This window comes from Carassius gibelio, chromosome B16 (genome assembly GCF_023724105.1).
Source record: "Carassius gibelio isolate Cgi1373 ecotype wild population from Czech Republic chromosome B16, carGib1.2-hapl.c, whole genome shotgun sequence".
NCBI lineage: Eukaryota > Metazoa > Chordata > Actinopteri > Cypriniformes > Cyprinidae > Carassius > Carassius gibelio.
Window position 1 is genome coordinate 31,161,108 of NC_068411.1, and position 14,953 is coordinate 31,176,060.

A 14,953-nucleotide genomic window follows, 5' to 3' on the forward strand; every position below is an offset into this window, starting at 1 on the left:
CAACAAAAATGATTTTGTGTTGTTCAGTATTGTAAGAGATTGATATCCCGTAGCGTTGATATTGATCTGATAAAACAGTCTGTTGTTGTGAATCCTCAGGTGTTTGGAGCGTTTTCCTCCGATCCGTTCAGAGTCAGCAGCTACTGCTACGGGACGGGAGAGACCTTCCTCTACAGCTTCAGTCCCGAGTTTCAGGTGTCTGCTCAATTACTGAATACTGAGTCTGGTTCTGGTTCTGGTTCTGGTTCTGGTTCTGGCTCTGGTTCTGACCTGTGTTTGGTTCCTCTGCAGATCTTCCGCTGGAGTGGAGAAAACTCCTACTTTGTGAGAGGATTCCTGGACTCTCTGCAGATGGGAGGAGGAGGGTGAGTCCTTCATCATTCATTTATCAAGGCTGCATTTATTTATTTATGTATTTTCAGCATTACATCATTACATTGAAAACATGTTCTATTAATTAATTTTTTTCTTACTGATCAGTTAAATGTTTCTTTGAGGAATTAAAGCATTTTTTTAGTGAACCGTTAGTGAACCGCAATTCATAAGACTAAAGGGGAAGTGGTTGGTCACTTCTGCTTTCTGAATGTGGAAGTGTAATAAAAGTTGAGTAACTGTCATCTTTCACACTCTCGTGACTTTCATTTTCTGTTAAACACAACATTAAATCATACTTCAGCTTCTGCTTAATGGAAAGCAAAACTACATGATGATTTTTACAACGGAGCTCATAGAAGTGCATTCGGGCTCATATCTATGGAAGCCTGTTTCTGACACAGAAAAATAAAATAAAATAAAATAAAATAAAATAAAATAAAATAAAATAAATAAATAAATAAATAAATAAAATAAATAAAATAAAATAACACTAATTTTAATTTACATAATAATAAAAATAATAAAATAAAATAAAATAAATAATAATAAAAAATAAAATAAAAAAATAAAATAAAAGACTGAAATAAAAATGATTTTATTTTCTACATGATGATTTTTACAACATAGCTCAAAAAAGTGCATTTAGGCTCATATCTATGGAAGCCTGTTTCTGACACAGAAAATAAAATAATATTTTATAAAATAAAATAAAATAAAACTAATGAAATAAAATAATAAAATAAAATAAAAATAGCATATATAACGCTCAATTTATTTTAACAGAATTTGTGTTTTTTATTCAGTGGCGGAAACTAAAACAAATCTGAATTATGGAATATAAACTTAAAAATATATATATCTAGAGTTTATATCTTGCAATTCTGAAAAGACGTATTATTTAAGTAAGAATAGTTTAAGAAGAATTTCCTGGTGCATGCATGAACTGAGCAAATATATTTTAAATGCAATGCATCTGCTAAAAGCATGAATGTAATGCTCTGCTGTGTGTGTGTGTGTGTGTGTGTGTTCAGGGGTCCGTTCGGCCTGTGGCTGGACTCGGATCTGTACCGCGGCTCCAGTTACTCCTGCAACACCTTCTGTAACCGTCCTCTCAGCCTCCATCACGACTTCACCGTGCGGGATCTGGAGGTGTGGAGCTTCGTCTGAGAGAAGAACAACAGCAAACCGCCTCGACTCGTCCGGTCACTCATCTCTTCCTCTGAACCAAGAGAGTTACTGTCAAGACAAGTCCAGGCAGGATTTGCGGCTTTAATTCCCGTTTGCAGTAACTGAACACATTCCTCAAGCCCTGGGGATCAAGCGTGCTGCCTACGTAGGGCACACTAGATCTGACACGAGCCCTTGAGTACTACTGACACTCACGGTTTACTGTCTGTACTGTGTTTAATATGCACTTAGACTGATTTCCATGTGAAAAGGAAAAGGGTTTGCTGTGTGCTAGTGATGTTTTTTACTCTATTTAATATCTGTGATCATATGTTGAGTTGTGTTTGTCACGCAGTGCTGGCGCTGTGTTTCTGGGTCTGGGGTTTCTAATAAAACACATGGTTTTTTATCAAACTGAACTGTGTGTGTTCTGGAGTTTCTGCTTAAGTAATTGTATTATTAAATAACACTCTTGCGTCAGTCTTTAGCACTGGGCTCAGAGGTTCAGTTTGTTTCATAAGATGCATTACACCCTTACGTAAAACATAAAAACTATGTCAGAATAAATCTCTTCTGTTTTATGAAACTGTGAGCCTGGGAAGAATGTCTGTTGGGAAACTGTTAAAGGAACAGTTCAGCTGGAAATGAGTTCATCAGAGATCAGGATGAGTTTGTTTCTTCATCAGGTTTGTAGAAATGTAGCACTGCATCAGTGTCTCATCAACGGATGCTCTGCAGTGAATGGGTGCCGTCAGAATGAGAGTCTGATAAAAACATCACAATAATCCACAGCACTCCAGTCCATCAGTGAACATCTGGAGAAGACAAAACCTGAAACACATCCAGCATTAAGATGATTTTAACTCAAACACATAGAATCTAATATAATATATACAGAGGCTTTTGGATTCCCATAGTTTTTTAGACCTCATCTCTTCATTCTTTTAGGTTTTGCATTTAGATTTATATCTAGACATTCTAAAAGATTACTTTTTGTGAAGGTTTAGATATTTTTGGTTAGATAAGTATCAGGTTTTACATTATGATTACAGTCAAACATTAAAATCTTGTTTCCACATAGAAAGCAGTTTTGTTTCTCAGTATTTGATCATTAAAATATCAAACAAAATAAGGAAGGAAAAGTGATTATTCAAAACACTAGGTAATACAAACATTTTTATTTTTTGTACATTTTATTCAATGTACTTTAATAAATGCTAGAGAGAGAGAGAATGAGAATCTCTGTGGGTTTTATTTATTTATACCGCGAAGAAGGTATTTACTATTTAACATATCCCAATCATGTCCATGGTGTGTGTGTGTGTGTGTGTGTGTGTGTGTTCTTATTGCTAATGTGATAAAAAAAAAACTCTTTTTTAATTTCTAAATATAAAATGACCGAAAAGGGGCCAGAGGTTACCCATTTTATCAAGATAAATAAATCGATTTCCTCGAGGCACGTGTCTGGCTTCGAGCGCGACGCAGCGCTACTTCCGCCGGAAGTCCATCGAGCGGAGAGAAGCACTTCCTGGACAGTGTTTGTGTGTTGTCCAGTCTGTTTTTGTCTCTTTATCATGATTTCTTGCGGTGTTGGAGTCTGCTGTCCGCGCTGACTGCTGTCTGGTGAGTGTTTTATGTTTATTATTCATATTTCATATCAAACCTCATCATAATAATCGCGCAGATGAACACAAACATCTTCTGATGTCTGACTCTGTTCTGTCGGGTTTTATCACACTCGCTTGCTCCTGCTGTAACACATTAGTTCTTCTTTATGTTTCATCTGCTGGTTTGTCACTTTGCTCTTGTTGTCATGTTCTTTCTGTTTCACTTTGACCAAAACCATCTGCATATTACAATAAAACCCCTTCATTCGTAGTTTATATTAATATTAACATGTTATGCATTGGTAATATTGTAATATTTTACACTATATCAATTTTCACAATGCTGTACTACACAATACAATATTATATTACTAAATAACACTGGAATATATTTCATATTTAAGGCCTTATTGGTATTTAAAATCTAAAAGTCTTTTATTATAGGGAAATAATTATTATTCACTAGATTGATTTTAAACATTAGTTATTAATCTGAACTATCAGTATCAGCCACAACAGTCTGTATTGATACATTGATGACCATTAATAATCATAATCATAATAATAATAATAGTTTACTTAAATAGCAACTTTCATGCATAAAATGCATGTCAAAGTACAACGCCTAAAAAGAAAAAATAAATAATACATTTATAATATTTATGGTAATTTATATTCCTATATATTGAAATATATTGAACATGTAAACATAACATTAACATATTTTTCTGAAACGCATACATTGTTTTTGTATTTATATATATCCATAATAAATATATGTTACATTATTTTTTGGATGCGATTAATCATTTGGCAGCACTAATGTAAATATAAATATTTGATATAGTCTAACATATTTTTCGTTAATATATGCACGTAATACAACAAATACACAGTACACACACACACACACACACACACACACACACACACACACACATTGTGTCAGTGCTTGTTCTGAATGCATCTCTGATGTCTGTTGCTCAGCTCTGGGATGGAGTCTCCGGTGGTGGATGATGACATCTGTATCCTGAAGCATGAGACGGCGTATGGGCCGCCCGAGAGCCCTGTGTCCGTGTGTCCCGGGGACGAGTCGGTGGCGTCTCACTTCGCTCTGGTCACTGCCTACGAGGACATCAAGAAGAGACTCCGAGACACGGAGAAGGAGAACGGCCTGCTGCGCCGCAGAGTCAAGCAGCTGGAGGACAAGGTGTGTGTTCACAAACCATCAAAGGGTTAAAAGCACCTACATTAATTATTCACTCAGTCTGTCTATTCCAAATTATAAGTGTATTGCATTTTTGAATGATGAGATAATTATAATATTATTAAACTGATAAATATCATTACATTAAGTATTTTTATTATTATTGAAATATTTTTTTTTAATTCTTAAATTATTAAAATAGCTATAGTTGTATATTTGAATAATTTTTATTGTACTATTATAAATTAAAGTGCTAAAATATTAAAAACATTTTTATAATTAATGTATAATGTATAATTAATATTAAAAACCATTACATTATAAAATTATTAAATGTCAAATAATGTGTAAAATAATAATAGTAATAATAATTATTATTAGTAGTAGTAATAATAATAATAATATCAACTTATTTTATTGTATAAAATTATTAAATATCACTAGTAAAATATTAAAAGGTATTATTAAATTATTGGATTATAATTTCTTTATTATGTTAGTTTATTAAATTTCACTAGTAAACAAATTTAATTTCCATATTGTTGAATTATTAAAGTAATTTATTGATTTAAAATATTAAATATTATATTGTTATTTCATAATTTTTATTAAAGCTAACTGATAAAATATTCTTTATTATTGTTGAATTGTTACATTTTTATATGATTTAATACTACAACTTTCTCTGTTTATTTAATTATTTTATCAGTAAATTATTAAATGCTACTTGTTAAATATTAAATTATATATTATAGAATTAGTATTATTATTTTATATTATTAAATGGTTCTAGTAAATTATTTAATAGTGTGTTGTTAAACTATCAAACTAACGTTAAAGTAAAATACAGTAAAATCATGTAAAAAAGTTGACAATTGGAACCAGTGATCACAAAGGGTCTGAAAACTGAAATGTAAATCTTGAATGTTTTCTTTTTTTGAATCATTCACTAAAATCTGTTTATTCCTGCTGTGACGTGTGTAAATCTCTGGGTTTGTGTATGTTTCGGCAGCATTTCCATCCAGAAGCTCCTCCGTCTGAAGGACCGCAGTACATGAACAAAGCCTTCAGTGCGTACCGCGGCATCTACATCGAGAAGGAGGACCTGCAGATGGAGCTCAATAAAGTGGTACTTCAGCTGGTGTTGGATGGTCAGACCCTCATGACTGCAGATCATAAACTCATGTCTGTCTCTTCTTCCAGAAAAAGGAGAAGCTGGATTTAGAGAGGCTTCTGACGGAGCAGCTGCAGGCCAAAGAGATGGAGCTTCTGCAGCTCAGATCAGAGATGGACACCAGCCAAGGTTATATTCATATTCTCATCAGCCAGTGTGACATAATCCCCAGTGTTTGTGAAGATCTTACTATACAGAATCCATGCATTATGTTGCTGCAAATGCGTCCTGTATTATCCATTTATTAAATAATATTACATTCTAAGTGATTAAATAGTACAGGATTAAATTAATAAATATTTCTTATATTTTTGAATTACTTATATCTTATGTTTTAACATTAAATTATATTAAATTAAATATTATTCAGTTATCATGAACTGTTATTGCAGTATTAAGGTATGTAATGTTATTTATAAATGCATATTAAATTATTAAAATTAAATATTATGGCATTAAAGTATTAAATAGTGTGTTGTTGAATTATTAAATCGTGAAGAGTGGCTAGTAAAAAAGTAAAAAAAATTATTACATTTTATATTGTTAAATGTTACTAGGAAATTACTGGGATACAGTAAAAACCTATTTTAAATCATTTACATTCTCCACAAATGAACACAAAAATTATGCTAAATCATTTTTATTTTGGTATAACATGGCATATAAACAGTAAGATCTATCCCAGTATATATTTTTGCTAAAAATCTTAAAAATGAAATATGAGGATTCACATTGTGAAGATTGAGTATGGCCTGTTGCATCGAATGTTGCAGTCGAGCGGTTGTTGTAATGCTGTTCTTCTGGTGTTAGTGATGAAGAGTCTGACAGATACGGGAGATTACTGGCAGGTGGACAGATGCAGCAGTGACATAAAGATCCACTCTCTGCAGGAGCAGCTGGAGCGCTTACAGTTAGAGAACGACGCGCTGCACAAGCTCTGCAGGGCCGGACAGGTGCGTCTCCACCTCTGCTACACCTGCACTATATATCTGCGCTACACCTGTCTTACACCCCACTACACCTGCGCTACACCTGTGCTACACCCCTACTACACCTGCGCTACACCTGTGTTACACCCCCCACTACACCTGCACTACACCTGTGTTACACCCCCACTACACCTGCGCTACACCTGTGCTACACCCCCACTACACCTGCACTACACCTGTGTTACACCCCTACTACACCTGCGCTACACCTGTGCTACACCCCTACTACACCTGCGCTACACCTGTGTTACACCCCCCACTACACCTGCGCTACACCTGTCATACACCCCCACTACACTTGCACTACACCTGCGCTACACCTGTTTTACAACCCCACTTCACTTGCGTTACACCCCTACTACACCTGTGTTACAACCCCCACTTCACCTGCGCTACACCTGTCATACACCCCCACTACACTTGAGCTACACCTGTGTTACACCCCCAATACACTTGTGCTACACCCCCCACTACACCTGCACTACACATGTATTACACCCCGTACTACACCTGCGCTACACCTGTCATACACCCCCACTACACTTGTGCTACACCCCCCACTACACCTGCACTACACATGTGTTACACCCCGTACTACACCTGCGCTACACCTGTCATACACCCCCAATACACTTGTGCTACACCCCCCACTACACCTGCACTACACGTGTTACACCCCGTACTACACCTGCGCTACACCTGTCATACACCCCCACTACACTTGCACTACACCTGTGTTACACCCCTACTACACCTGCGCTACACCTGTTTTACAACCCACTTCACTTGCGTTACACCCCTACTACACCTGTGTTACAACCCCCACTTCACCTGCGCTACACCTGTCATACACCCCCACTACACTTGAGCTACACCTGTGTTACACCCCCAATACACTTGTGCTACACCCCCCACTACACCTGCACTACACATGTTACACCCCACTACACTGGCGCTACACCTGTGTTACACCCCCACTACACCAGCATTATATATCTGTACTACACCTGTGTTACACCCCCACTACACCTGCATTATATATCTGCACTACACCTGTGTTACACCCCACTAAACCTGCAATACACTGGCGCTACACCTGTGTTACACCTGCATTATATATCTGCACTACACCTGTGTTACACCCCACTACACCTGTACTACACCGGTGCTACACCTGTGTTACACCCCTACTACACCTGCGCTACACCCCTACTACACCTGCGCTACACCCCTACTACACCTGCGCTACACTGGCGCTACACCTGTGTTACACCTGCATTATATATCTGCACTACACCTGTGTTACACTCCACTGCACCTGCACTACACCAGTGCTACACCTGTGTTACACCCCTACTACACCTGCGCTACACCCCTACTACACCTGCGCTACACCTGTGTTACACCCCTACTACACCGGCGCTACACCTGTGTTACGCCCCACTGCACCTGCACTACACCAGTGCAACACTTGCGCTACACCTGTGTTACATCCCACTACACCTATGCTACACCCCCCACTACACCTGCGCTTCACCTGCACTATATATTTGCACAACACTTGTGTTACACACCAGCAACACATCTGTGTCATATATCTACAAGTTTTTTAAATAAAATGTAACAGTGTAAATAAATGTGCTATAAAATAATGCATCATGTACATTTATTTGTCTTGTTTATATATATATATATATATATATACACACACACATATCTATATATATCTATATATATATATATATGTATGTATTTATGTATGTATGTGCATATGTATGTATGTTATTTAATTTTTTTTACATTAATAAAAAAAACTGTTTATTTTAAGTAAAGCATAATACTGTAACAATTACTATATAAAATATATGTAATATCTATTTTTTATCTAATTTTATATATACATTTTATTATTTAAATAGAATCAGTCTCATGATGTTCTTCTCTTTACAGGATGTTTGTAAAAACTGTGTAGTTGATGATGATCCGTCTCATGAAGCTTTGACAGACGCCAGGTATTTATGACTTTAATGTTTTCCTGTTTTATGATGCTTGCAGTGCTGCCAGTGTCCACTAGAGGGAGGGATTGGAACAAAAATGAGAGGGACAGTGAAATGACATTTATTATTCAAATAATGGACACACATTTCATTTTCACCAATGTAAAGCATGGGAAAGGTTTTATAATTATAGGTTTTTAAGGAAAAAAATATTCCTATATTTCTAGCCATTTTTACAGTGAAGACACACTACCAATCAAACGTTTTTGAACCATAATATTTTTTTATGCTCTTTAAAGACTGTTTTAATAATTTTCAAAAATAATTTAATGTTTTCTATTTGAAAGTATTAATTAATTACAGTTTAACATGCATCTGAATAAAAAAGTTATTTTAAATAGTACCATTTTTTCACAATTTATATTTATAGTTTGGATAAAATAAATGCCTCCTTGGTGAGCAGAGGAGACTTCTTTAAAAAACATATTAAAAAAAAGTTTCTTAAACACTTCATATGTGTAGTAAAACCTGCTAAATAACTATAACTAAAATAAATAAATAAATAAAAAAGACATATTTGAAAGCAAAAAAATAATAATAGCCCCAGTCATGCTGTATCACATTAAGAAGAGTGCACCTTCAGGAGGAGTTCTGGGTGTGTGTTGTGTTCAGGGCGATGGTCCGGTCGTATCAGGACGTCCTCGGTGAAGTGTCCAGTCTGCAGTCAGTCGTTCGCTCTCAGTCGGAGCTGCTGAAGAAGATGAGAGAGAGACCAGCGCCCATCTTCAGACGAGGTGAGCTCACCAGCGCTCTTACACCGAAATAACCATCAGACCTCAGCCTCTTCCTGCAGCACAGCGCTTGTTTCTCACACAACACAGATCTACACTATCTCAATCACAGTCTGGACATCTTCTCTTGCACTTGCAAGGTTATGTCTTCCAATTTGGATGTCTCATTCCTTATTTTTCCCATCCATTTATTTATTTAATCAGGGACAATGCGCATTATTAGTGCATAGATATTTGAAATGAAGGATTAATTATCATCAGATTTAGTTTCGCAGTTCTAATTAATCTCTAATAAAAAAAAATTTCTTGCACTTTTTTTTCTTTCTTTTTTTCGACATGGATTAAACAGAAATAAGGAAATTGTTATCCCAAAATAATTTTTATCTCACAGTTTGAATGTTTCTTCTCAGAATAGTTTTTATTGTTGTTATAAATGTAAGATGTAAACTTGTTTGAACCTCGCAATTCTTACTTTCTTTTTTATTTCGTCTAATGGAAAAAAAACAAGTTCATTGCAACTTTATCTCACAATTCTGTTGTTTTTTTGTTTTTGTTTTTAAACTCAGAATTGCGAGTTTATATCTTGCAATTTTAAGTAAATTTGTAACCGTGATTTTTGCTTAATTCTGACTTTTTTTGTTGCAATTTAATTTTTTCCCCCGACTTTTTCTCTTCCACACTTTATATCTCACAATTCAGATGAACCTTTTCAGAACTGAGTTTATATTGCAGTTGACTTTTTCTTATACTTTTTTCTTCAGCCACAGAATAAAACAAAAATGACAGGTAATTGCAACTTTTATCTTTTTCTCACCATTGCAAGTTAACATTTCTAGAAACTTGCCATTTCTGAGTCAGACTTGTGAGATATAAACTTGCATTTATTTAATTTTTTTATCCCAATTTTTTCAATGGTAGTGTATCATGGATTCCTTAAAAAAAAGAGAGAGAGAGAAAAAATTGGCAACACAACTGTTATTAACAGTTTTTCAAAAAACTTTTTAACAAATCTTCAGTAATTCCAAACCTGTATAGAATAGTGTATATTTTCTATCACACACCTGAGCTTTCAAACACACTTCAGGTTTACAGCATAAACACTTCTGCTCTGTCTGGATTCATCTGCTCATGGAGTTAAATGATCTTGTGATGTCGTAGAATCAGTGTGAAACATCAGCTGTGTGTGTGTGTGTGTGTGTGTGTGTGTGCTTCTGGTCTTTCTGGGATTGTCAGTATTCCCTGTGTGTCGCAGAGGAAAAGCAAAAGGTGCAAATTAGAATCAATGCTAAAAATGAGGAAGAGCTCCATGTTTATTTGAGTGACTCTGGAGCGGGCGGCTTTCTTTAAGATATAGCTGGTATATTCCTCTGAGAGATCAGAAACATAATCAGTTTTCAAATGAGCCCCTCGTTGTTTCTTGAGATGAGAAGCAGAGAGTTAGTGATGTGTGTGAATCTGTGCGTCTCTGAGGAACGCAGTCTGATTTCTGTCTGTGCTGTAAACACTGCTCTCTCTCCCTCACTCTCTCTCCCTCACTCTCTCAGTGTCTCTCTCTCACACTCACTCTCTCTCTCTCTCTCTCTCTCTTTCTCTCTCTCACAGTCACTCACTCTCACTCTCTCTCTCTCTTTTATATGTATATACTGGTGTGTGTGTGTGTATATATATATATATATATATATATATATATATATATATATATATATATATATATATATATATATATATATATATAATAATTTATTTATTATTATTATTTAAATTTAGTCATTTAGCAGGTGATTTTTATCCAAAGCAACTTACAAATGATCCATTATCTTCTCACATTACAGTATACATATAAAATAATAAACACAACAAAGACTTTATGTAATCTATTATTTTCTACCATGTATAAGTAACAATATATATGTAGTAGGAAAAAAATAATTAAATATATAATACAAAAAAAAAAGATAAATATATGATAAAATGTATAAAATGTTTGATGTGTACAAAACAATATTTCATAATAGATAATAAATAATGTAAATATGTATATATATATATATATATTAATCATATATAAATAAATGATTATGTGTGTGTGTGTGTGTGTGTGTGTATATATATAAATATATTATTATTTTAGATATCGGTGAGTCAGGCTGTAGTGAGTGCACTCAGTAGGGAGCATGTTTTGAGGCTGTAGTGTGTTTGTGGGAGTGTGTAATAAATCCTGAGGCTGTGGGTTTCAGCTGCTTCAACTGTTCCAGTGCAGTGCCTGGACGACATCCCTCGCCCCCCCAGCGCTCCCCCACTGCCCTCGACCCCAGATGACCCCCAGGACCCCTGGCCCCTCCCTCGTCCGGCTCCGCTGGGCAGCCCCGGCGTGCGGCTCAATCCCCCCCTGCGCATGAGCTCGCTGGACGACAGCTCCTGGTCCTTCCCCAGCCCTCCTCGACCCAGCGATGCTGTGTTCTGGGACCAAACCAAGCCCAAGAGCCCCGCGGGAGAATGGGGCCAACCGTACTGAGTCCCGGCCCCCGGCCCCGGCCCTCCACACCTTACCTGCCTTAACACACACATCCCTCTCTGGATGATCCCGGGTGAGCACATACCTCTTGAGCGGATGCGTTCCTGATGACTAGGGTTGGGAATCGTTCGAGTCTTTTCAATGCCGATTCTTTTAGATTCCCAATTTAAACATATTTGAGACCCTTGAGCACAAAACCAGTCATAAGGGTCAATTTATTTAAACTTGAGATGCATACATCATCTGAAAGCTGAATATCTCATGCAATTCATGTATGGAATGATTCAATGACTCCCTTTCAATGCTTTTGAATGAATCTCTTGAATGAATGATTCAAAGACAAATTCATTTTAAAGATGCACGCACAAGAATTGATTGACAAATGGAATTTATTAGAATTGATTTTCGGTTCCCAACCCCGTGTCCAACAGGCTGATGCTCCTCTCCTGGGTCGAGTTGATTCTATTAAGTGAAACGGATCCTGTCTTGTATTTATGATTGTGTAAAGGGAAGGATTTAGTAGCTCAAGCACTCCTTGAAGGTTGTTTCTTTAGAAACACGTCTGTCGTGTGTTAATGCCCGTAACATACTGCTGTTCGAATCAGAGAAAACAACGTTTAAGTGTTTAGATTTAGTCAATTAACGAGTGGATCTGTGGGCGGCTGGTGGCTTTGTGCAAGTTATTTAGCTTTAAACAGGGTCTCACGGTCAACCTGGAAGTTTCTATATATATAAAAAAAAAAAAACTATTTCTGTAGTAAATTATTTGCTCTTTTAGGGGCCAAGCACTTGTTGTATCTGTTAGTTTTTGTATTTTCCTGCCGCTCTTGAGTCTATGGAACCCCATAGAACCGTCAGCAAGTTGTGAAATTTGGCACACAGATAGAGGACAGTCTCAATATTAATCACACCAAATTTGGAGTCTCTAACTCAAACTCTCTAGCGCCACCAACAGCTCAAAGTTGACCTCACACTTATACTAAGAATTTTTGAGCTGTAAGGTCTAGAAGCAAAATTTTTCAGAATTCCTCTGACGTGAAATTCCTCTGATTCCTTGGCTTATGCCAAATTTGATTGCGTCCCATAACATCATTTTCTGTCATGAAAATGTTCCCGCGACTTTTTACTTCTTTTACTTCATTGATTCGATTTTCACGAAGTTTTAACCAGGTCATCTTCAGACCATGCCAACAAAAAGTAATGGAAGTCCACTTTATTAGACTAACTGTTCTTGAATAACACCCAAACAAATTAAACGAAGAGCACGGCAAAATGGACATGAGGCTATATCCTCACAATGCTTAAGCGTGTTAAACCCAAACTTGGTGTGTGTTATAACCATGATCTGAGGTTATTAAACCTTCACAGTTTGTAGACAGGAGTTTTGAAAATGAATATTTTTAGTTATAACTTTTGAATGATTTGGCCAAAAATCACAAGACTTTTCATTTTACTTTTGTGATGACATACCAAGTTGAACGATACCTAATATTCCCATGTCAGCTATTGTCAATTTCATCGTAAAGTGCATTTTTTCTTCTTTTGTATTGTTGTTGTTGTTACAAATGCAAATCTCAAAACTCAGAATGTGTCATCAGCACCATGCCCTGAAGGCACTCAAAAAGCTTTAAGCAATTATAATGACATTTTAAAAAATTAATGCATCAACTTTTGAATATTTTTCCTACTGGTCTTTACGGATTCCTTAGATTATGCTCAGAACATCGATACAAATTATACCCTAATTAGCCAAACTTCCCATCCGCTGTTTTTAGTTCCTCCGAAAACTTTTTTTTTTTTTCATACTCCTCCTAGACGATTGGTCCGATTCTCATGCTCGGCTCCTTTAATAGCTGCTTTTTAGCTATTTCTAGAAATTCTTAAAGAATCAGAAACTAAAGCTGTGGCAACCCTGTTTAAAGTCAACATCAAACAAGCTGTTATCTTATGAGTATTTATTAAGAAAATTAGATTTTATCCATCAGAAATCCAACAGATCTGATTGTGAAAGGGTTTCTTATAAATTGTAAATGTTGGTGAATTATTACAAAAAAGTTTTTTCTTCTTTATAATCATGTGCACTGATGCATCATTTAAATTATTATTTTTTGCTTTCAAAGATGTTTGTTAAAAAGAAAAAAGAAAAAAAAAAAAATATATATATATGGCCAGAGTCTGAGTCAAGCTGCCTTAAAGGCATTAACAATGTACAGAGACACAAGCAGTCTGTTTCTGCTGAGATTCTTACAGTCTCGACACCAACTGTGTTCTGTCCTGTAAAAGAAATGTGAAGCACAAGACGATGAAAAATCGATTGTATGTGTATATAAACTTCTAACAGTTCTACAGGCCGGACTTTGAGAAACAAAGTGGTATCAAAGGAAATCTTGTGTTTAAAAGCTTGTAATGCATTTGCTGATTTGATTTGACAGCTGTCATGTGACCACAATCCTCACTCATCACCGAGAGCCGATCACAGACGACAGACAGATACTCTACCACCACAGATCTGTCAACCAAAATGCAATGTACAGTAGTTATTTTTAGGATTATTAATCCTGAAAAGTTTGTAAATATTCAATAAACTAATTCATGTGAACACTGTTTCTGAAGGTTATTAAAAGGTCTGATGTAATGTTACTGTATCTGTGGAGGGTTGAGATGTAATTATTGTAACGTTGAAGGATAAATATAACTTGTATCTGATGACATTCAGCACCAACAAACTATTCTATTACTTTTGAGTGTTACATTGTTTCTTGTCTCTCATATTCATATGGCACACGCTTTATTAAATAATATAAGAACATCTGCATCTGTATAATCCAGATGAAAAGCTATGAATATTTCAAGCTTTATTGAGGATCACATTTGATACTTTCACTTTGAGTTTGCATTTTCATAAAAAAATTACATTATCATTTTCAGTAAGATTTTAAATGAGGACTTTCATTAAAGGATGCAGTTTTTATATAAACGCTGTTCTTTTGAACTTTATATTCATCTGTGAATCCTGAAAAATAAACTGCATCACGGTTTCCAATATTAATGGAAAAATGTATGTAGCAGTAAATCATATTTTCATGATTTCTGAAGATCATGTGACACTGAAGAAATGATGCTGAAAATAC

General features: G+C 35.7%; 2 protein-coding genes across 5 annotated transcripts in view; both read left to right on the forward strand.

The window, feature by feature from the left end:
* Positions 1-1,956, forward strand: part of LOC127975289 (nuclear receptor coactivator 7) — a 22,247-nt gene extending 20,291 nt beyond the window's left edge. For all 3 annotated transcript variants that reach the window (XM_052579217.1, XM_052579218.1, XM_052579219.1), the window contains 3 exons: positions 100-195; positions 292-365; positions 1,407-1,956. In XM_052579217.1, coding sequence (XP_052435177.1) covers positions 100-195; positions 292-365; positions 1,407-1,542 — 306 coding nt within the window. In that variant the 3' untranslated portion in view covers positions 1,543-1,956. The remainder of the gene's footprint in view (positions 1-99; positions 196-291; positions 366-1,406) is intronic.
* Positions 1,957-3,018: 1,062 nt separating this feature from the next.
* azi2 (5-azacytidine induced 2) lies at positions 3,019-14,421 on the forward strand. Of its 2 annotated transcripts, XR_008157464.1 has the most exons (9): positions 3,019-3,165; positions 4,137-4,359; positions 5,369-5,485; positions 5,560-5,659; positions 6,341-6,483; positions 8,470-8,531; positions 9,189-9,310; positions 11,545-12,900; positions 13,191-14,421. XR_008157464.1 is itself a non-coding variant. In XM_052579220.1 (8 exons), exons 2-8 carry the CDS (start codon positions 4,144-4,146, stop codon positions 11,820-11,822), a joined length of 1,038 nt encoding a protein of 345 aa, XP_052435180.1. In that variant the 5' UTR covers positions 3,019-3,165; positions 4,137-4,143; the 3' UTR covers positions 11,823-14,421. The 2 variants fall into 2 exon arrangements, 1 of the variants encoding a protein (XP_052435180.1); XM_052579220.1 differs by having other exon boundaries at positions 11,545-14,421.
* Positions 14,422-14,953: the final 532 nt, after the last annotated feature.